This window comes from Lycorma delicatula, chromosome 5, assembly GCF_047948215.1.
Source record: "Lycorma delicatula isolate Av1 chromosome 5, ASM4794821v1, whole genome shotgun sequence".
NCBI classification, from domain to species: domain Eukaryota; kingdom Metazoa; phylum Arthropoda; class Insecta; order Hemiptera; family Fulgoridae; genus Lycorma; species Lycorma delicatula.
Genome location: NC_134459.1, coordinates 179,626,749 through 179,649,615, shown reverse-complemented (window position 1 = coordinate 179,649,615; position 22,867 = coordinate 179,626,749). Strand labels below are relative to the sequence as shown.

The 22,867-nt window shown below is 32.4% G+C and overlaps 1 protein-coding gene across 6 annotated transcripts in view; it reads left to right on the top strand.

Annotated features, from left to right (window-relative positions):
* Window positions 1-22,867, top strand: part of htk (AT-rich interaction domain hat-trick) — a 176,261-nt gene that overhangs the window by 146,722 nt on the left and 6,672 nt on the right. For 5 of the 6 annotated variants that reach the window (XM_075367666.1, XM_075367665.1, XM_075367664.1 and 2 more), the window contains 3 exons: window positions 11,351-11,524; window positions 18,866-18,976; window positions 20,654-20,794. In XM_075367666.1, the coding sequence (XP_075223781.1) occupies window positions 11,351-11,524; window positions 18,866-18,976; window positions 20,654-20,794 (426 nt within the window). Of the gene's footprint in view, window positions 1-11,350; window positions 11,525-18,865; window positions 18,977-20,653; window positions 20,795-22,363; window positions 22,848-22,867 lie in introns of those variants that run through there. The other variant, XM_075367663.1, reaches the window with a different exon arrangement.

Below are 22,867 nucleotides of genomic sequence, written 5' to 3'. Positions count from 1 at the left end.
TTAATATTTTTATTTAATTATTTGACTACTATTTTTCACTATTATTGAGGCAGAGGCATACGTTAAAGTGTCCCGAGCTTTTGTGTACAATCGCCATAGAAACCTCATTAGTTACTTTGCAGCTTCATTTTACAGTTAACTTTCACAAACGCTAACCAGGAAGAAACTTGTTAGACTAGGAAGATTGGAAGTCACTGACCTTTTAGGCATTTGTGTAGGAGAGGGAGTTTATTCACTTGTTCCTATCCAAATGATGTGAAGTGTTACATGGCAGCTACCATTAGCTCCATTTGTTATGGAACAAAAGAACAAATGGCGCTTCATAACATAAAGTTTATCGTTCTGTTTCAAATCAATGATTGCTGTTTTACAATCTTTCTAGAAATATACTAGAATTGCAATTATTAAATTCTAGGATTGTATTTCGATTAAATAAAAGAATCTGTTGATTTATAAGTAGACTCCAGCCATTTTATTCGGTTGAATTATAATAAATAATACTGTGTGATGATAGATTAAATTACTTATAATGCGATTCCATTTTTGATTGTTGTAAAAATATCAAGATTGTATTAATATATTAAAGAGATAGATGTTCACCTTACAAGTTACTAGCTGAGAATGAAAATTATTGTATGCTACAATAATGAGAAAAGAATAATCAGGTGATGGTGAAAGCCAGTCGGTCAAGCAATCATAGAGATGTAATGCCCTAGTGAATAATAAGAAAATAAATTTTTAACGCTACCATCTTACAAAGTTTTAAATTGATTGATAGTTCTTAAAATAACTGCTTGATAAAATCAAATCAAAGATTTTATAAAAATATAGAATGTTATAAATAAAGCATTTGACTTAAAATTAAATAACATCACAATGAATTGAAACTTAAACAATAAAGCATGTATTGCATAGACTAATTGTCAGATAATGGCAGTAAACATAACTTATGTACAGGCCTTCTAAGCAGACCATCGGACGTGCAAATATTGACAACCATAACTAGATTATAAGGTTCTAGATGTGCGTGAGTTATAACTGCTTGCATCGGGGAGTAAAATTAGGTCACCCACACAAAGATTTTAGGTGGGAAAACACCATTTACTGTGTTGGTGTAAATAGTTCTTAGACCCCCTTTTCCAAATTGATCAAATGAATCTTTGTAATAATTGCCATCTACCCAAACAATTAAGAGGGATTTTCATGAAGTTAGGATCAGGAATTGTAGTAAGAGGAAAGCCAACAAGAAAATGATCGGGTGAAAGAGGTTCTGGGTCGTTATCAGCTGAAATCGCGAACATAGGTCAAGAATTCAAGCAGACTTTAATTTGCGTTAATATCATGTACAATTTTTCAAAATTAAGGATTGTGTAACTTACAACACAACATAGATGAAACTTGACGCACGTGATAGCACTCCCATAAACTACCAAAGCGAGGCGATGAGGGAGGAATGAATGACCATTTTATACCTTGAGTATATGAAAACGATTGAATATTTGACCTGCGGTTTTTAGAGTTGAAGTGTTTGAATAACTTTGAAGAGTGTTTCTACTAGAATGAAAACTGGAGCCGTTATCGGAGAAGGAAGGCCTCTACAAAAATTAAACCGTTTGAAAGCAACAATGAATGATTCTGAAGTCAAGTTAGAGACTAACTTCAAGCGAATAGCTTTATTTGCTAAGCAAATGAAAAGTGGTTTTTAAAGTTAAAATTTTAAATTTCTGCCCACCATGACAAATCATAATCGGACCACCATAATCCACTGCACAAGAAGAAAATTGTTTAGATGTAATGACTCTAGAAGGAGGTAACTGACCAAGTTGGACTTGATTTATTAGCAGTGATTGGATGCAAGATAAGAGGATGATTTTTATGATATGATTTTCTCTGTCTAGAAATAGATTGTTGGTTCTGCTGGATTATCGTGGGATTTAACATATGCCAATTAGCTCTTGAAATGTTTTGCTGTATTTCAGAAATCCTGTTGCTAACAAAGATTTTCTATTTGGAAAATTGCCCGTGAATCTATTGCACTGCTATAGTGGAATCTGAACAGAGATTAATTACATCAATACTTGTATTTAATGAAGAAATAATTTTTTTTGTAAACAGCAAGAAGTAAGCGACCACAAAGTTCAAGCCTCGGCAAAGAAGTTTGTTTTAGAGGAGCAGCTTGTTGATTTAGAACAAAGTAGATTGGATGAAATTTCACAATTTGCAAATAAAGTTCAACGTGAATACAACCATAACCTTTCATAGATGTGTGAGCAAATCCATGAATTTGAAATTACTTAATTGTTGTTTGGTTTAATGGACTGATTTATATTTATTAAATCGATTGAATTTTGTTAATATTGTAAATCCAACCGTTGAAATAATAATGAGTCAAATAATGTTCCATCCCGATTGGCCTTCAATTGCCATAATAATTGCATGAAATGTTTATACAAAAATAACAGTGGGACCAATCAGACTTAAAGGGTTTTAAAAACCTGCAATTACAGAAAGGATGTTTCTTTTAGTACAGATTTTTTTGGATTGGTATGATTGCTTTCATAAAGTAATGTATCTGAATTGTTATTCCATAAAATTCCTAAAGTATGTACGTTATGATCTTTACTTAAAGAAATACAGGAATTGGCACGGAACGATGAAATTCCCTTGTTTAAAAACCATTTGTAAAGGGGAAAGCTGTATTGCTCCTAACAATTGATAAATGTCAATTTTTAATTGAATTACTTCATTCAGATCGTTTGATCCCTAAATAAGATCATAAACATAAAAATCATTTCTTATTGCCTTGCATGTAAGTTGAAAATTGTTTTCATTTTCATTTGCAATTTGGATTAGACTTCTAGTGGCTAAATAGGAGGCACTAGCTGTTTCATATGTAACAGTTCTTCAGCAAAATGTCTTAACTCTTGTTCTGGAGAGTCATGCCGTAGAATACGTTGTAGATTAGAATCAGCAGGTTTGACTAACACTTGTCTGTACATTTTGGTTATATCTGAAGTGATTATGAATTCTAAATCTGAGCATAATAGTAAATAGATCTTGTTCAAGAATAGGGCCGACTAATAATGTATCATTAAGAGATAGACCTGTAGATAGTATCTGTAGTTTTGGCTGAACCATCAAAAACAACTCGAATTTTAGTCTTCGAACTAGATGGTTTAAATACTACATCATGAGGTAAATAAAAAACATTGACTTAGTAAAAATTATAAATAAATAAATTTAAAAATATATTTTTAATAAGATTATGTCCTAACTTACAAGCAAATTTATATGTACAAATACTTGCTTAACTGCCACAATCTAGCAAGATTCTACATGAATTAACATTTCCATATTTTGTCACTAGTATTAGAAACAGCAATAGATAAAATAATATTTTTATTTGTTTGAAGTTTAAGAGAACAATAAGTATTGTTTTTAGAATTGTTAACTTGTGAATCAGAGATTCATCATGAGATTCACTCATCTCTGTGAAATCAGAGAATGGTGTTTTTTAGAACAGATTTTACACGCATTTTTATTAATGCATTCATTAACAGAATGACCTTTGCATAAACAATTAAAACAATATTTGTTTTGAATAAGAAAAGCCCTTCAGCAGATAGATCTAAAAATTCTTTACAACAATACGGATAGTGATCTGACTTGCAAAGTAAACATTGAATAGCTTTATTTAGATTTTGAATGCTAACTGAACATTCTTTTTATAACCTTTGTTTCCATTATAAACATAGTTTTTATTACGATCTTCACTTGATTTATTGTAATGATACTTATTAGAGGCATTGTTAATGCTTGCTTGTAAGTTTGATCCTGTGTTTGTCAGCATTTTCAAGTAATATTGCCATTTCGAATTAAGAAATTTATGAAGCTTGATAGTTTTTCCTTTCAAATTTTTGCAGTATTAGAATCTAGTTTTGAAGTTAAAAACTGAATAACAATATACTCCTAAGTATTTACAGGAATTCTCATGGCTTCAAGAAAATCACACATTGAAGTTATTTTATTAACAGAACTGGATAAATTATCAGTAGACTCCTTGTTAAGAGAATCTATTTTTAAATATTTTCAGCATTATGAATAGAAATTATATATATTTATCAAATCTTTCTTTGAGTGAATCTAATGCAACCAAATAAGTTTCATTGGTTGTAGGCAAATTTTGACAATAGTCTGCTTCATCCTTTAATGATGAATGTAATGTAGTTTTTGTATGTCAGATAAATCAACTCTAGAATGAACTAAATCATTAAATATGTTATAATAATGTTGCAATCCAGTATACTTCCATTAAAAAATGGTAGTTTTATTGGCTGTAACTGAATTTGATTGACACTGGTGAAAATTGGTTAATATCTTTGTCGAATGATTTCTCTTTAATGTATGTATGATCTATTAGATTTTTTAATTTACATACAATATTACATAGATCATGTTCAACTTGTCCAAAGATACAATGTCACCTTCATCATCAACCTCAAGCTGTGATTGAATGTTATCATATTTGCTTTGTAATTCAAGCAAATTTCTTAATTTAATTTGTAAAGGTTAATTTTCACCTTATGTTATGTCAAAATTATTCACAAAGTTGTTACTTGTAGCGATTGAGGTTTAATCACACCTCTTGTTTTGATTAGCTGATTTTCATTCATGATTAATTTACTTGATTTATCTTACCAACTGTAAATTAATTCTAAGAAATAAATTAAATTATAATGAATATAAAATAGTGTATTTTAACAATGATGATGACATAAGTTCCAAGATGATGATTAGACTATAGCTTGGTGTGCTTATAAAGATAAAGCAGGAATGTTATGTGATGTTGAATGAATTACTTGGTAATCAACAAATTGAGTCTGCGACTATGATATCCAAAACAGATATTTTCCAATGTTTAAAATAATGATGCTGATTTGATAGTATATAGTGTTGATAACAAATAGTTGATGATTATTTAACGTGTGAATAGTAACAATTGATAACACACCTCTTGAAATTATTTAAAAAAAAAATAAATACAGTAACCACAATAACTAAATGACAAACGATACAACTTATCCAGTGTACATATATTTTGTTCATATCCTCTGTTTATATTGGTATCCTTTGTTCGTATCTGGTCCAGAGGACCAAAAAAATGTTTAACAATCTTCCTAGAAATATACTAGGATTGCAATTGTTTAATTCTAGATTATATTTTGATTAAATAAAAGAATTTGTTGATTTATAAGTAGACTGTAATTATTTTATTCATTTGAATTATGATACATAATACTGCAAATATTACATAATTGAATTATAATACATAATACTGAGTTATGCATTAAATTACATATACTTATGATGCGATTCAATTTTTGATTGTTGTAAAAATATCAAGATTGTATTAACATATTAAAGAGATGTTCACCTTATGAGTTTACTAGCTGAGAATGAAAATTATTGTATGCTTCAATAATGAGAAAAGAATAATCACCTGATAGCGAAAGCCAGCTGGTAAAGCAAACTAGAGGCATAACGCCCTAGTGAATAATAAGAAAATTAACACTTTTAACGCTACCATCTTACAAAGTTTTAAATTGATTGATAGTTCTTAACAATTGCCTCAAGAATTTCTTGTCTGTCCCAGAATGTGGTGGATGTGTAATGTATTATTCATATTATCCACTGTAACTGTTGTCAGTAAGGTGGTTGTGCTTCCTCTATTGTTTTGAATTACATGTGATATGCGACACCCAGATTTTTCATGCACGGTAGTACTATACTGTGCAGTTTATGAAATTTCTGGAAGCACTTATAGAGAGTAGAGAAATTGTGAAAATTGTTCCATATAATCTTTTTTATTGTACCTCTTTTTCAAGTCGTCATTCTGCTGTAGACTTCATCATGGATGTTCTCTTTTCCTTTCTTAAACATCCAGCCCATCTTTTAACCGTTCTTCAATCATCATATTTTCATAGTAAATTTCACAAATTAATAATTAAATTCTTTACACTATATATTTGTAGATTTTAAATAATGAATTACAGACCTGGTTTCTTAATCAGGGGACTACTTGATCAGATTAACATATTTAATACACTGTTTGATGAATAAACATTGACAAAATTCAGTTTGTGTCTTTGGCTACAAGTGAGTGAAGGAACACCTGCATGTATGAAAAATAATAACAGTTTCAGAGATGTTGAAGATATATGTGTATATAAATAGAACTTACTTTCTGATTGAGTCCTATACTTAAGGGATCATACCGATATACAGCAGCCCATATTGTTAATTATAAAGTGATTTTGATTAGTGATGTTCCTGTTTAATTTTAATTTAAATGAAAAAAAAAAAATAGGGAAAAAATTAAGTTTCTTAATCTTGTCAAGAAAGAGTTTATTAGTTGAGACAAATTATTTATGAGTCTTCCACAGATAATAATGTTTATCTACTTTCTGAATAGAAAATATAGAATTCATTTTTTAACATTTGAAGGCTATGGTTTCATAACTTATCAGCTGCTGTGTGATAGATGTGATGCTCCATATTCATGTTTATCCTTGCCTCTGTTGTACAGTTATTCATATAAAATTGATCATATATTTACAACTTTACATCCATATCACCTTTACAAAACCAAATTAATATTTTTAAACTTCTACAATATTTGTAAATTTTGATTATATTTATTTATTTAAGAAGTCAAACTGTAGTGAAAACATAAAGGTAGTCAAAAAGAAATGATAAAAACTACAGAAAAAAATTCAGTCTTCCAAATCTACATGCTCTTTTTCAAAGTAACCTCCCTCGGTTCTGATACAATTTTCCCACCGTTCCTGCCACCTTTTAAACACATACACCAGACCATCTTTCTCGAGCTCCTTGCAGCGCGCCTCCACAGCTTTGATTACCTTGTGATTGGTCTTGAATTTCCATTCCCTGAGCGAAAACTGGACTTCAGGGAACAGCCAGAAGTTGCAGTGGGCCAAATCTTAGCTGTATAGTGGGTGGGGTATAGTTGTGATGCTGCGCGCATTGAAGAAATTAACTGCAGTATGAGCGACATGAGGCCGCACATTGTCATGATGCAGTAAAATTTTGTTAATTTTCTTGTTCGCCGTTTTTTTCTAAAAATTAACTACATTGTGATCAAAACTGATTTGTAATAATTTACCGTGACCATCTGGCTTTGAGAGACAGTATGATGTTTGTATAAAAACCCTCGGAATCAAAGAAGATTGTCATCGTAACCTTACTGGCACTTTTCATATTTGCTTTTTTCAGAGGAGGCGACTGCGCCCTTTTCCATTGAGAACTTAGTTGTTTCAGTTCCGGATCGTAATGATACATCCAAGATCCATCTACGGTTATGATTCAATTCATTTCTTCATTTGCTCCACTGTGAGCAGGCACAGCACTCATCTGAAGACACATGTCACATGGCCAAATCATCATGCAAAATAGAAAATGCACTGCCAACTGAAATGTCTAGACATGCGGCGAGCTCCCTAATGGTAATTCATTGTTCTTCGCAGACAATAGCGGCAGCTGTATTCTTTATAACCTCGGTGAGAGATGTTGAAGGGCTCCCCTCATGCAGCTTGTCAGCGATACTATCTCTACCCTCCTCGAACGCTTTATACCACTTGTAGTCACTTTTTTTTTCAAAACCTACTGCCCTGGGTTGGACATCTAGTTAAGTAATACTCGGCCCAGAAGAATGTCCTACTAACTCTAAGAGGCCTCCCCTTAGACATGACCCACCGTATGGATCTTTTCTTGTGTCTTCCTCAAATTCCCAAGGGTTAAATAGGTCTGACTATATTGTTCCTGCCCCCCCTCATCCTCCAAGGAACCAAGACAGTCATCCATTTGCCTGCGTATAACCATCGGAGAAGGGTAACCAGACCCGACTATGTTGTTCTCTAATTGAACTAGAAAGCACATCAGTCTAGATCCCCCTTTTTTTTAAATAATCTGGCTAACATGAGTAATTATGACAATGAGAACATCCCACTCCACACACAAGAACAACGTGTATTCTATTGTGTTCTCCCTGCTGCACTATATACAGCAGGGAAAAACTCCGCTTACCTATTCTGTGAAGGTAATGTTCAAAGGAACCATGACCAGTGAGTGTCTGCGTAATGTAAAAGTTAACCTCACCAGTCTTCCTTCTCATCCTTGATTGGAGAGTGCCTGGAGCTGTCATGATCCCTGCTTCCGGGGATCCGTCTGTTAAATGCAGGCGTAAACCCGGGAAATAGTCCTCTGACCTTAGCGTACTGCATGCAAGAGTTAGGTCTGCTAGGAGAATATGCCAGCGTCGCCCCCCTAACAGGGATTATCATTGATGATGTGCACGTTGAGGATCTGTGGATCGACTGGTTAGGATACTGGTCACTAAATTGTTTTGAGGCTCAGTAGCTGTTTATGGCAAAGACATTCGGTCTTATGCTTTAGGGCGACTGAATGGGATGGTGGCGGGAAAAATGTTAAGCAAACCAATTCTCATCCATGCATCCAAACGTGGAACCAACCTTCTACTCCACACAGAACCATTCACTGCCTGTCCACCACCTTACTTTCTAAATGTTCCAGACTATAGCCTCAGCTTCTGTCTTGTCCAGTCCTTCATACCCAAGAAGAACTGATGCAATGACACATGCAGAATCGTAAGAAATGGTTCTGTAACCGGATATTACTCCTAGAAGTATTCGCCTGTGTACAATTTGTAATCTATTCAGATTCCTCCTGACTCTTAACTACTGCACCTCAAACCAGGGCAGCATATAACAGGGTCGATGTGATTGCAGACCATATTTTGGGCTCTTTGCATTCCCTGATTATATGTCCTTTTCCGGCACAGTTGTACCATAACAGTCTATTGGGCCCTTGACACCTTGAGCTCCTGTGTCCAGAGCCCAAGTATCTGTAACACCGGTCGTTGTCTTCTCTCTTAAGCCCATCAATGAACCCAACTGCTCTTTATTCTCTTCCAAGAAACATGTTAGCTGCCCTATTTGTAGTCACCACTGTCACGTTTCGGGTACTTACATACACCTGTCCGAAAGATGTTATTCAGAATTGTTCTTAGTTGCCGACAACATTTACTATGGCCTCGTGCACCTCTTGTTCATTGGTGTCCAAATCTATGTTACTTATGTGGACCACTGCCCATCTACCTCCACAAGATCGCAAATTAACTTGCAGATATGCTGCTTTGTCGCAAAGGGTAGTGGTAAATTGTTTAGTCTTCTCTACACCTGTGATCTGGACCTGAAGTTCCTCGTTCCCTTTCTCAGCAATAGCACCTCTCCGGCCTCGTCCCTTGAGACTGCAGACTACATAGTCTTGAGCAGATTCACATATGATCTACACGGAGCACTGATGACACGACTGTCTTCGATCGGAGGTTTCACTCTCTTGGTTGATGCAGACCTCGACCTTGACCTGCCATGCACCTCAACAGGGACAACGGTGGATGCCGGCTTTGCGGTCTTCATAAAGAGATACACCAGAATCTTCCTCACTAGTACACCAAACGCACCCCCTGACAAAAAGAATACTGGGTTTGGAGAATTCACCAAGATGCACCTCACCGCCTTCAAAATCTTGTTCAGTGCCTCACGATCACCATCACCCATATTATAATAAATCTTGAATTTACTATTCTGTGGTGTTATCGGTTTCATCGTCCATTAGTGACAAGACATCATGGACAACATGTCCCGGGCTAAACTTTAATGTTGGGTATTTGTTTGAATATGTGCCTTATTGCACTTTCCAGAATTCAAAGCATTTGCTGTCGGTTCAATATTTTCAATAAATGCCTTGTTACTGTGATTAATTATATTTTTATTCTATTATATTTAGATACATTTTATTTAAGATATTTATAGTATTAGTAACTTTTTCATATTGTTTAAGTTAATTAATATTATGTACATAGTGTTATAATTAGATTCACATTTTTAAGTTGCATATATTTCATCTAGCGCCTTTTCATGCCATATTACATGACTGGCCAATCCTGAGCATATGTTTTGTTTTAACGCTAACAGCATTAATCCCAGCTTATTCATTAGTTCATTTAGCCTCATAACTTGGGTTCCTTCCTCTTCTGAGAAGGACACCTGAAGAACTAACTCTCTTCTTGCCTTTCATATCAGTGACTCTTCCCTTAGGCACACCAATAATCACCTAGTGAAACTCCAGTAGATGGGATAACAATGGATCCCAAACTCACCCAACATGCTTTGTTTACTCTCTTTGTCTGTAGTGTCTGTCCAAGTGCTCATCCGACCTCAGAAACGTAATTTACAACTGATAACTGATATTTTGATACCCCACAGGGGGAGGGTAAATGTGTGATCCCAAATCCAGGGGTTACAAAAAAGTTGTGACTGTGCGAGATTCGCCCAGAAACAGAAGGATTTAGATGGGAGTCAACAGAAGGAGAAGGACCCAGATTAGATAGATCCCGGGGGGTTTTGGAAAATCAGTAACAAGGAAGGATAAATGGATAGAGAAAGAATTCCCCTTTATATTACAACTGTCTAAATGAGAAAATTGTAAACAACTACTAAAATAAATCTAAGTTTTCTGGCGGGAGTTTTAAACTTTCTGCCTGTCAACCTAACCTCACGAAAACAGCTGATTGCCGTTCTGGCGGACCGTGCTTACCCCAACCAATTTCCGCTGCACGTGGTCTTGCAATGCATGACTTAAAAACATTATGCTCTATAAAAAAAATTTTGCCAACTTCAACAATTTGAGATCAGTCACTACACTTCACATTAGTAATTACCAAACTATGATAACTAGCACTTGTTACTTGTATTTAATCACTTCTCAGGAGTACGTATCTAAGAATTCCTCAACCGTTTAGTTTTCTTCAACCTTCTGTAGAAGGTCACTTAGTTCATAACATTTTCATCATACACCGTAGTTAATAATTCATATATGTTTTTTTGGTTCTTCCCGAATTTCATTAAAAATTTCACGTTACATTGTTACTCTAATTATTTATTCATGCTGGACATGTTAGGCAAATATCTAATACACATTATGATAATCGTTATACATCCACTCACTGCACTGATCGACTTGAAACTAATCATTACAGATGGCTAAAAGAATGGGCTATGTGATGGTATGCAGTATTATCATCCTTTGCAACACATTTTCCCTCAAAGTGATTATTATCATTACTTTTTGAACCACCCTCGTAGTTTTATAAGTTAACTTGATACTTTTTCTTGAAACTAACTTATTTTAGAATTTTTATATATATGTATTTTATATATATATTAAAAAAAAATTTTTTTTTTATGTATAGATTCGGTTTGTAATATTGGTATGCCTGGAACAACATTATTAAAAAAACAGCCCTTATCGAACGGCCGATTAGAACAAGATTCAACTCCTTGTAAAAAGCGTAGACGAAGTAGAAAAAGATCAGAAGATGCGAGCAAACGAGTGAAACTTGCACGTAGAAGTCCACGCAATCCTGGTACTTATTTTTTCTCATTAAGTAATAATTTATAACTAATAAATATAAAATACTAATATAGTATATTTTTGTTAGAATTTATTTATTTAAATTCACTGGAATAGATGCAATATTACACAATACAATAATATACGCAGTAGGTCTGAAAAGTTCCCAAAGTAAATTCATGTATTCAATACAAGTAGGCACCATCTCTCGGAACAACCAAGGAACTATGTAGTATGATGTCTGACGAGTGTGTGTATAAAATTTCATCATGTTTTGTCACTCCAGTCTTGTTATATTCGGTTGCATATGTTGTGTTCGCGTGTCTTGTATGAGCTCGTGACATGGAACATGGAACAGAAAAGCGTAATGAATTTTGTGTTCGACTTCAAAAATCTTTTGTTGGAAGTTATTCTATGATACAGCAAGCATTCGGTGATGAAGTTGCATCTTGTACTATAACATACACTTGGTGACGTGGTTTAAAGATTGTAGAGAGTCATTGGATTATGACGTACGAAGCAGGAGGCCATCAACAGCTGTTCACGATGAAAATGTTATGAAAGTGCACGAGCTCTTGCACGAACAACCTCATCTTACCCTTTTGGGCCGTAGCAGAAGATCTAAACATCAGTAAAGATGGGATACGTAAAATTCTAACAGAAAAAATTAACTGCCAAAAGGTGTACTCTTGTTTCATTCCACACTTTTTGACCAAAGAACAAAAACAGGTGTGTCTTTCTTGCGCTCAAGACTTTGTTGAAACTGCTGATAGCAAACCAAATTTTTTGCAAACAATTGTAACTGGGGATGAAAGCTGTTGCTTCATGTATGATCTGCAAATGAAGTGTCAATTCACTGTTTGGTTGAGTCCTGGATTACAAAGACCGGCAATGTTGACTATTCTTCAACTCAAAGGGTCTGATTCATCATGAATTTTTCCCAACTGCCTGGACCCGGTACTCAGGCCGGATTTGATGAATGCAGGCAGTTGGACTCTCATGACAATGCCCCGGCACACATCAACAGTTTTAACACATTATTATGCTGCAGATCGAATCACCGTCTTATCCCACCCACCTTATTCACCTGACTTGGCTCCAGCAGATATTTTCTGTTCCCGAAACTCAAGTTGAAGATGAAAGGCCGCTTTTTTAATGACATTTCGGCAATCCCACAAAGTGATTTCTCCAGAGAGTTTGATGGGCTCTACTGGCACTGCAACGAGTACATAACTTACTTTTTTCCTTTTCTTGTTTATCCTCCGGGAATTACCGTTCAGGTATTACTTCAGAGAATGAAAGAGGATGATATGTATGAGTGTAAATGAAGTGTAGTCTTGTACAGTCTCAGTTCGACCATTCCTGAAATATGTGGCTAATTGAAACCCAACTACCAAAGAACACCAGTATCCTCGATCTAGTATTCAATTCCATATAAAAGTAACTACCTTTACTAGGACTTGAACGCTGGAACTCTCAACTTCCAAATGAGTTTATTTGGGAAGACACATTTACCACTAGACCAAGCCGGTGGGTTTGCAAGTGTATAGCTAGTATCTGTGTAGCTGTACCTATGTAGAGGGCTGATGTGAGTAAATTCGTTTATCTTTAAATCTGTATTTTTATTTAATTTCATTAAGGAACTTTTCAGACATACTGTACATAAAATAAAAAGTTAAAAATATAAATACAATAAATCATTTCCAATAATACACATCAAGCCTGTTCTCAAAAGTAAATACCTGACCCTAGAGCAAGAGTAATGATAAACATAATACAATGAAATATCTTTTATAAAAAACATTACTTAGAGAAGTAAAATAAAATACCCAATTTAAATTAATTAATATATATTGTTAAATTCATAGTCATCACTGAGAGAAAAATCCTTCAAATATCTCTTTAAGGAGTGAATAGAAAAAAAATTACCCCAATCAGTATCAAGCATGAACAATAACCAATAGAACTGCATTAGCAAGAGGTATACAAATATTACTCATCAAAGAATTTGTTTAGTTCTTTGAATTTCTAGTTCTTATACAGGAATGATGTAATAGAATTTAAATAAATATTGATTTTTATTAACAAACAATGTATTTTTAGCATAAAGTTTTAGGATTATAACTATACAAAAGCAAATTCTAGGAAAAATGTACTGTTAAACGAGACAAATTTTTAGTAAGGAGTTAATAGTGACTGGAGTACATACTCAAACATATTCCCCCAAACCAAAATGCCATATGAGAGTAATGCCTGAACAAATGCACAATAAACCATTCCAAGCTGGGTATAAGACAAAATATGCCTAAGAATCGTAACTTGTAAAAGAGCCTCCTACCCATGCTAATCATATTATTTACAGGATATTAAACTTCAGTTTACAGTCAAAATTTATCCCAAGATACTTAACAGAATTAACAAAAGTTAGCATAGTACCGTTACAAGTATTCATATTAAGCTTACAGCTATCAGATTTATGTAGAATTATATTTTTATTATTATTAATAATTTTTCTCCTGTTAGAAAAGTAAATTTTTTTTTGTCTTCAGTCATTCGACTGGTTTGATGCAGCTCTCCAAGATTCCCTATCTAGTGCTAGTCATTTAATTTCAGCATGTACATCCTACATCCCTAACAATTTGTTTTACATACTCCAAACATTGCCTGCCTGCACAATTGTTTCCTTCTACCTGTCCCTCCAAAATTAAAGCGACTATTCCAGGATGCCTTAATATGTGGCCTATAAGTTTATCTCTTCTTTTCATTATATTTTTCCAAATGCTTTTTTCTTCATCTATTTGCTGCAACACCTCTTCATTTGTCACTATCCACCCATCTGATTTTTAACATTCTCCCATAGCACCACATTTCAAAAGCTTCTAATCTTTTCTTCTCAGGTGCTCCGATAGTCCAAGTTTCACTACCATAAGCTACACTCCAAACATATGCTTTCAAAAATCTTTTCCTGACATTTAAATTAATTTTTGACTGGAGGCTCGTTTTGCCTGTGCTATTCAGCATTTTATATTGCTCCTGCTTCCATCTTTAGTAATTCTACTTCCCAAATAACAAAATTCTTTTATCTTCATAATCTTTTCTCTTCCTATTTTTACATTCTGTAGTCCATCTTCATTATTTCTACTACAGTTCATTACTTTCGTTTTATTCTTGTTTATTTTCATGCGGTAGTTCTTGCGTAGGACTTCAACCATGTCATTCATTGTTTCTGCTGATTTAAGAATTTCCTTTTTAACATTCTCCCATTCATCTTCTATATTTTTTATCCTATCTTTTTTACTCAGATCTCTTGTGATGTCCTCCCCAAAAATCTTCTTTACCTCCTCTTCATCAAGCTTCTCTAAATTCCACCGATTCATCTGACACCTTTTCTTCAGGTTTTTAAACCCCAATCTACATTATTTCATTGACTCTAAATTATGGTCGCTATCAATGTCTGCTCCAGGGTAAGTTTTGCAGTCGACGAGTTGATTTCTAAATCTTTGCTTAACCATGATATAATCTATCTGATACCTTGCAGTATCACCTGGCTTTTTCCATGTGTATATTCTTCTATTATTTTTTTTAAACTAGGTGTTGGCGATTACTAGATTATACTTCGTGCAAAACTGTACAAGTCGGTTCCCTCTTTCATTCCTTTTACCCAGCCTGTATTCATCCACTTCCTTGCCTTTTCCAATACTTGCATTCCAATCTCCAACTATTATTAAATTGCTTAATCAATTTCTTCATAGACACACTCTACCTCATCATCACGGGCTCTTGTAGGCATATAGACATTAACGATCATTGTCTGTTTAGGTTTCAATTTTATCCTTATTACAATGATTCTATCATTATGCATTTTGAAATACTCTACTCTCTTCCCTATCTTCTTGTTCATTACAAAACCTACTCCTGCCTGCCCATTATTTGAAGCTGAGTTAATTATTCTAAGATCACCTAACCAGAACTCGTTTTCCTCTTCCCGCCAAACCTCGCTAATTCCTACTATATCTACATTTATCTTATCCATTTTCCTCTTTAAATTTTCTAACCTATCAACCTTTTTTTAGACTTATGACATTCCACGCTCCAAGTCATAGAATGTTATTTTTTTATTTTCTGGTGACCCCTTCCTTAGTAATCCCCATTTGGATATCCGAACGGGGGACTAGTTTACCTTTGGAATATTTTACCAAGGAAGGCGCCTCCATTATTTTTATATGAAAATTCAGAGAGCTACATTTTCTTGGAAAAAGCAGCTGTAGTTTTCCATTGCTTTCAGCTGCGCAGTACTCAGAGGATTGAGTGATGTTGATGTGGCCGTTTAAGTCATCCTGACCTACGTCCTTAACAACTACTGAAAAAGCTGCTGCCCTCTTTCAGGAATCATTCCTTTGTTTGGCTCTCAACAGATACCTCTCCAATATGGTTGCACCTTCGGTGCAGCTATTCTGTATCACTGAGCACTCAAGCCCCCTCACCAACAGCAAGGTCTCATGATTCATAGAGGGAGAAAAGTAAACTACTTTAGTTTTAATTGCATTAATGCACAAAAAAAAATTATACATCCAATCATTAAACAGTTTTAGACTCAGATTAGCCCTCATTGCAACATTATCAAAAGAACAATGGCCATGTCGTCAGCAAAACAAACAAATTTACTCTGAATATTCAAAATTAAAATATCAATCATAAATGATATTAATTTTAACATGTTGGTGGCCGAGAAGAAAATTTCATTATGGAATTTATATACTTGAAATTCAACCAGTATTGTCAGTGCTTCAATATTTTCTTGAGTGTGTGTTAACTAGAACATTTTTAATTCAACTTTTTTTTTCAAGCTGCAATATATTCTTGTGGTTGTTTTGGGTCAAGGGAGTTGCTTATTGTTCACCAGTTGAACAGATTGCAATGTACACATTAGGTGAATAAAATAATCTAAAAGGTCTAATGGGAGCTCATAAATGTACCTGGTTATTTGTCAATTAATATAAGAACACAAAATAATCATATCATCCCAAGAGAATTTATTTTGTTTTTTATAATTTATAAACAACTAACTTAAAAACAAAGAAGAATGTTATAGAGATTTCATAAGAATAAAAAGTTTTCCATTGCAGTAAAAAGTTTATATTCTTCCAGTAATACAATAGTTCGACATATATTGAAAAAAAAAAAATTACTATATATAAAGAGTATAGAATACTAAAGTTCTCAAGTAGGAATTAAAATTAATTCTTTCTTATACACACACGCACACGCGCATGCATAAAAAATCTAAAATCAAAGAATAGAATCTAATATAGTTACATTTATAAGATTTGCTATTAATTTTTTTTTTTTCTTTACATTTGGCACTGTTTGTATTGATATAATTTGTATAAACAATGTATTTCCATCAATTACTTACCGACTAAATTGTTGGTAAGTGGAAATATATTGTTTCTACAGATTTTTTTTATGTAGAAATTAGAAGTTGTATATCGCGCAGTGAGAATACATTTTTCCTTGGTTTCTCACATTAAATCATTGAATACAATGACTGGATATCTTTTTTTAATAAATTTATATATTCATAAATATTAAGTATTGTGAAATTATCAGTACACAATAATCCCCCTTGTCCAGATGTAATATCAGGATGGCAAATGTTAATAACCCACTTCTTACGATTCCAAAGTGGATAGCTTGGAGTTCACCTGTAGACCATTAGAATTTATTTCACCTAAGCATTCACGTAATATAAACCTTGTAATTGTCTGTACAGCTGTTTCAATTTATAGTACTGTAAGTAATCCTGTTTCTGTCTCAACAGATACCTAGATTCCCAACACTAGTAATGTAAATTCTGTTCTCCTTCATGGCATTGTCTGTCTCAACATTCATTAAAATACTGAAACTCTCAATGTAATGTAATAATGTTATTTTAAATATAGTAGAACAAAAAAATATTTGATGTTTTCTGAAAGAAAAAATAACCATAACGTTAAAACCGGCCTGCTAGAAAAATATAAATCAAATACATTAATGTCAAATAAAACTCTCTTCTTAAATATACTAATTATTTTTTTTATATTATTTATTTTATAAAAGGTTATTAAACATTGAAATTCAGTTTCCACATAACAGTTTCTGGTTTGTTATATTCCCATAGATTTACTTAAAACCATCAAGAAGAGTGTTATTTTTTTATCCTCAGGCACTTTTCCAAAGACTTCAAGTTCCCTTCTTAACAAATATGGTATTAATTATTTGAAACGTACAGCAGTATATAGTAGATCTTAATGATATATGAGTTCGTTAAGATTGGTTATTTTTGTTGTCAGTTTCGGTTATTTTTAATCCTTTATTGACAATTATTTTACTTACGAAAAAAGTTTTTTTACCGATAAATGTTTTCTACTCGTGAAAAATCTATTCATAAGATAATGTTGTATTTTGAAAAATAATATTTTAATTAACTGGAAATAAAGTGTTCTGCAGTAAAAGTCTATACTCTTTTTGTTAATTAAAAATGTTATGTACGATTCGATCATAAAATTATGTATAGATTGAGGAAAGAAACTGAATTTTTCAAAGCTTAAATTTTTTATTATTGTCCGATTCCCAAAAACTAGACTGTCTTCATGCCGAAAAAAAAAAAACATAAAATTACAACTATTAACACAGAAAAGAAAAACAGAGGTTGTAAAGGGATCCCACAAAATAAAAAAAAAGTTATAATAGGTGTAAACAACCATCAATCCTACAAATAAGAAAAAACATTTTTTAATCAGCATTTTTTTAGGTGCTAGATCTTTTTTCTCACGGGTCAAAAATGATGTAATACGCAATGCATTATTTCTCTTTCTTTATATATGCGACATAGTTATGGGTAATGAGAGAGAATTTATGGGATTCAAACAGGAGAAATGAAGCTTTTGAGATCATTAATGACTGAACAACAGTGATTGAATGAGGAACATTAAGAAAGTGTTGAATTAAACAATACAAGAAAAAAAATTGAGGGATTATTAACTATGCCTAGTTATTTATTTGACCGTTGATGTTTCTATTACACAATTATATCTTTCACATTTTCCTATAATAGAATTTAATATGACTCAAACATTAGGGTAGTACAGTTTTAAAAAATTATATAACATATGTGAATATTTATTAAACCTATTTAAAATCCAAAAAGGTGTTAAGCATTCAGAGTTCCTAATTGCAATTTGTATTAAGAGAAATTTCATATTATTTTATTGGCTTTTTAATTTTAGTGACGTAGTTTTTAAAATTCCATTCTTCTCTAACTTTATGTTTGCATTATTTGTAAATTAATTGAAAACTGAATAAAAATTTCCAGTTGGAAGCGACAGTGATGATACATCTGAGAATTCGCTTGCCGGAAGCTCTCTTGATTTACCATCTTCTCGATCACCAAAACCTTCAAAATACAACTTCTACGTACAGTTGGGTGAGTGTGCAAGTTTATTTCGTTTACTATATGATTTTTTTTATAAATGTTCGTTAGCATTTTTATTTCCTTCTGTAACTCTGCAAGTTAACACCTTTTGCTCTAATGAGGGTTTAAGTCAGAAAAGATATGCATCTTAAATCTTGCTCGTGTATAAAATTTACTGGTGCTGGCACATTTTAATGAATTAAATTAGTCCGTAAACCAGAAAGGTGGATTAAGACATTGTTGTTTCTTTTCTTTTTTTAATTTACTTTATTAATTGGTGCCTTTTATATGATTTTATGTCCATTCTTTCTTTCATTTATTTACGTAAATTATATTTATCGTATATGGGAAATGGCTTATCATCTGTCGATTTACTTTCCTTTCCAAGAGTCTTGTGAACCGATTAATAAATTTACTTGTCATTGCCTCACCTAGGAATTACAAGATTTTGTTTTTGATGAGCTGCCTCTGAGAAGACAGCAGTACTTAAGTATTATTTTGGCAGTTTGTTATCTGTTAGGGGATAAATTAAGAAATAATCCTTGAAAGGAGACTGCAGTTTTCTCGGTACCTGTTTGCTAACATAAGAACAATAAAAATAAAAACTTAAAATTGTGTTACGTTTGTATTTTAACTAGGTCACAACTGTAAGATTTACGTAGTCTAACTAAAGTAAATAGTCTCTTTTAAATGACAATATAATTAAAATAGTTATTATTCTTTAAACATAATTGTTTTTTAAATTGATAAAAAAATAATTTCATCGCAGTGAAAATATATTTCACATGGACATCTCTTGTAGTTTCAGTTTCACAAAGTAGTATATTTTTGTGTTTTAGGCCAGTAAAGAATCAGTATTTTCAAAGAATACTTTTTTAAATTATCAAACTGTTATTTATCTAAAAGCAAAATACATTTTGTAATAAAATTATTCCCTCCTGTTAATAAAACAACAGTTACAATTCAGTTACTTAAGATTGAAGTATGTAATGTTTTTCTACAAGGCCTGTTATCTCCAAAACAATCCAAAATTTGATGAGAATGAAGGTAGAATTCTAAATCGTAATAAATATGAATTACATGTTTTACTGAAGTGTTTTGTTAAAGAGTTATAGATCTTAGAAAAACGGCATATATAAAGTAGTGTCTTTGCTGAAAGTTTGAACGATTGATTCATCTCTACCATTTAAATAAGTTCTTAATAAAAAAATTTAGAACGGAATAGTCTTTAATTTGATTATGTTACGTTCATTGTTGGCTTCAACTTAAGTTATCTTTTTCATTTTACCCAGACTACAATTATTGAGCATTGTGATGAAAGCGATGAGTGAATCTACAACCGTTGTAGTGTTAGGAAATGTATCTTTCATTCCTCCTTTCTTTTCATGTTTTGTTTTTCTGTTTAATTTTGGATAAATATTCCTGAAATAAGATAAACTTTTTTCTTGATCGGATCTTCAAAATGATTAATATAAAAACTATATGTTTAGAGTGAAGTTGTATAGGTGTGAATTTTTAGTCTGCTAATAAGGAGGATTATGTGTGTAAAAAATGTTCTTAATACTAACTTTAATCTACAGTAATTTAGTTAGACTGTGGTCAAGCTGCTTACTAATCGTGTATTAATAAATGAAAGTTTATTTGTTCTATTACTTAAGTCTCTAAATTTTATTATTTGAATTTTTTTAGATCCAGAATTAGATGGAGCGCAAAGAATAGCAGTATTACAGCAGAAATTACAAGAATTACGAAAGACATACATGGCTTTGAAAGCAGAATTAGCATGCATCGATAGAAGAAGAAAAAAATTGAGACGGAGAGAAAGAGAAGGTATTAAATTAGAATACGGTTTCAGGACTGCTTAAATTGTTATTGCTTCGTTTGATGTTCAGGATTCATTCTTTCTATACAGGTTATTCCACCAGGAATAGATATTATTTTGGGATGTTGTTCTAGAGCTAAAAATAAGAGGACAAAAAGACATATAAACATAGATCTGGATCTTTTGTTTTCAAGATGTCAAAAGATTCCACCCTGACTTTTATATTTTCACCCTGATTTTTTCCTAACATAATACAGCATTAAAATTCATTAGATGCTAATTATAGTAAAAAATTAATGTATTTTTATGTTATTTGATCTGAAAGGGAAAATTATTCAAAAAGAATTGTTTCCAGAATTATCTAATTATGTTTTAATTCAGGTAATAAACATTGTTTTAGTTTGAAATAATTTTCTTAAATAAAATTTTGTAGAGAATTTAATTTGCTACACCACTTAAATGGTTCAGTTTGTGAAGTTTTGTATTTGTAGATTTAATCTGAAAATTGTGGTACTGTAGCAAATGTCTTGTAGCATAAGTAATCTGCTGTTGTTTTTTTTTTTTGTTTTTTGTTATCCTTATAATGTTTTGTAAAGAAATTCATAACAGCGTATTGATAAGCGAGTACATAAATGTATTAATAATTTAAATTTCATACCGTCTAGTAACATGCAGTCTCGCATCAATGTGAATCTTTGACAAACATTGCAAGAAATGACAAAGCTGTGGGTAGCCCTCTTTTTATTACAGACACAATTTTGTCAGTGTTGCCAGTAAACTGCTTGAAGGAAAGGCAAAAAATATTAGAAGTATCAGTTAAATATCATTTTTTATGCAAATGAGTAGTTTAGGGTTTGAATTGTTTGCTCTTCTGAAGGTGGTTGGAAAGCCCCAAATTGGAAAAAGATGATCATCTGACCTTTGCTAAAGTTGGAGGCAGTGTAATCTGCCATTGATTACAGAGTATTAGTTACATACATCTGTTTGTTTCTTAGGTGGTATCTGATATAGTGGAACTAATGACCTTGGATGATGGCGATCATAGTTTCTCTCTATTGTGTTGGCATGCGTTTCATAGTTAAGTGTATTTTGTGTAAAAGGTTATTTTATTTAGATTGAACTTCGGTATTTTGAAGATGTTTAAAAAACCTTTTTAATAGTGAAAATGAAAAATTTCCTTCATGAATCTTTTAACTAGGAGTAGAAGTGTTTCAAAATCAAATACATCATTTTATTTATTATAATAATAATAATGATTATTTTATGTAAGACCGCACAGAAGGTCCTCTTATAATCATTGATGCATTAATTATCTGTCAGTAATGCATTACTGAGGATGATCCTAAAGGTTGGCATCTTTAGTATTGTAATGAGATTCATTCACATTAAAGCGCTTTTCTGTCATCAGTTGACTCTTAAATACTAAGTTATAACTCTCTATTGAGTTCTCCATGAATTTCATGATATATCATTTTATTACCGATAGCTTTCCCTGTTGGAATCAACATTTTGAACACAGTTATGAAAAACGTTTATCATTATTTACAGTCGTTTTTTATTTTCATTTTTTTTTCCAGAAAAGTCATCAAAACAAGAAGTGCCTTGTTCGTGATGATATTTTTTTCAAGATTACACCAAATTATGCCAGTAATAATTAAGATTAGTTGTTATTGAATCCAATATGAATTTTTTTTTGTATGTGTATATAATTACATTTATTAGGCATTTTTATATTGTGAAAATTAGTGTTTGTATAAGTATTATTTTTAGTAGAAAAAATAAGGTATATCAGTGTATAAAATGTTAATATGTAACATTATATTAGTCGGATGGATAATGGCCAACTAAATGTGTGTACATTAGGAGCTTGCTTGTGAGTTGGTGGGCCATTTGTATTGACAACATACTTAGTAAAACTATACTTGATAAATCCAGTGCAGCTTAGTTACTTCATAATTACCCAAAAAGGTGATCGTTTTTTCTTATCATTTGTGTATGTATATCAGTAAAAGTATAATTGTTTTTTTAATCTATAAATGTATGTATTTATATTAAATTTTTCGTATATGAACTGCTGTGTA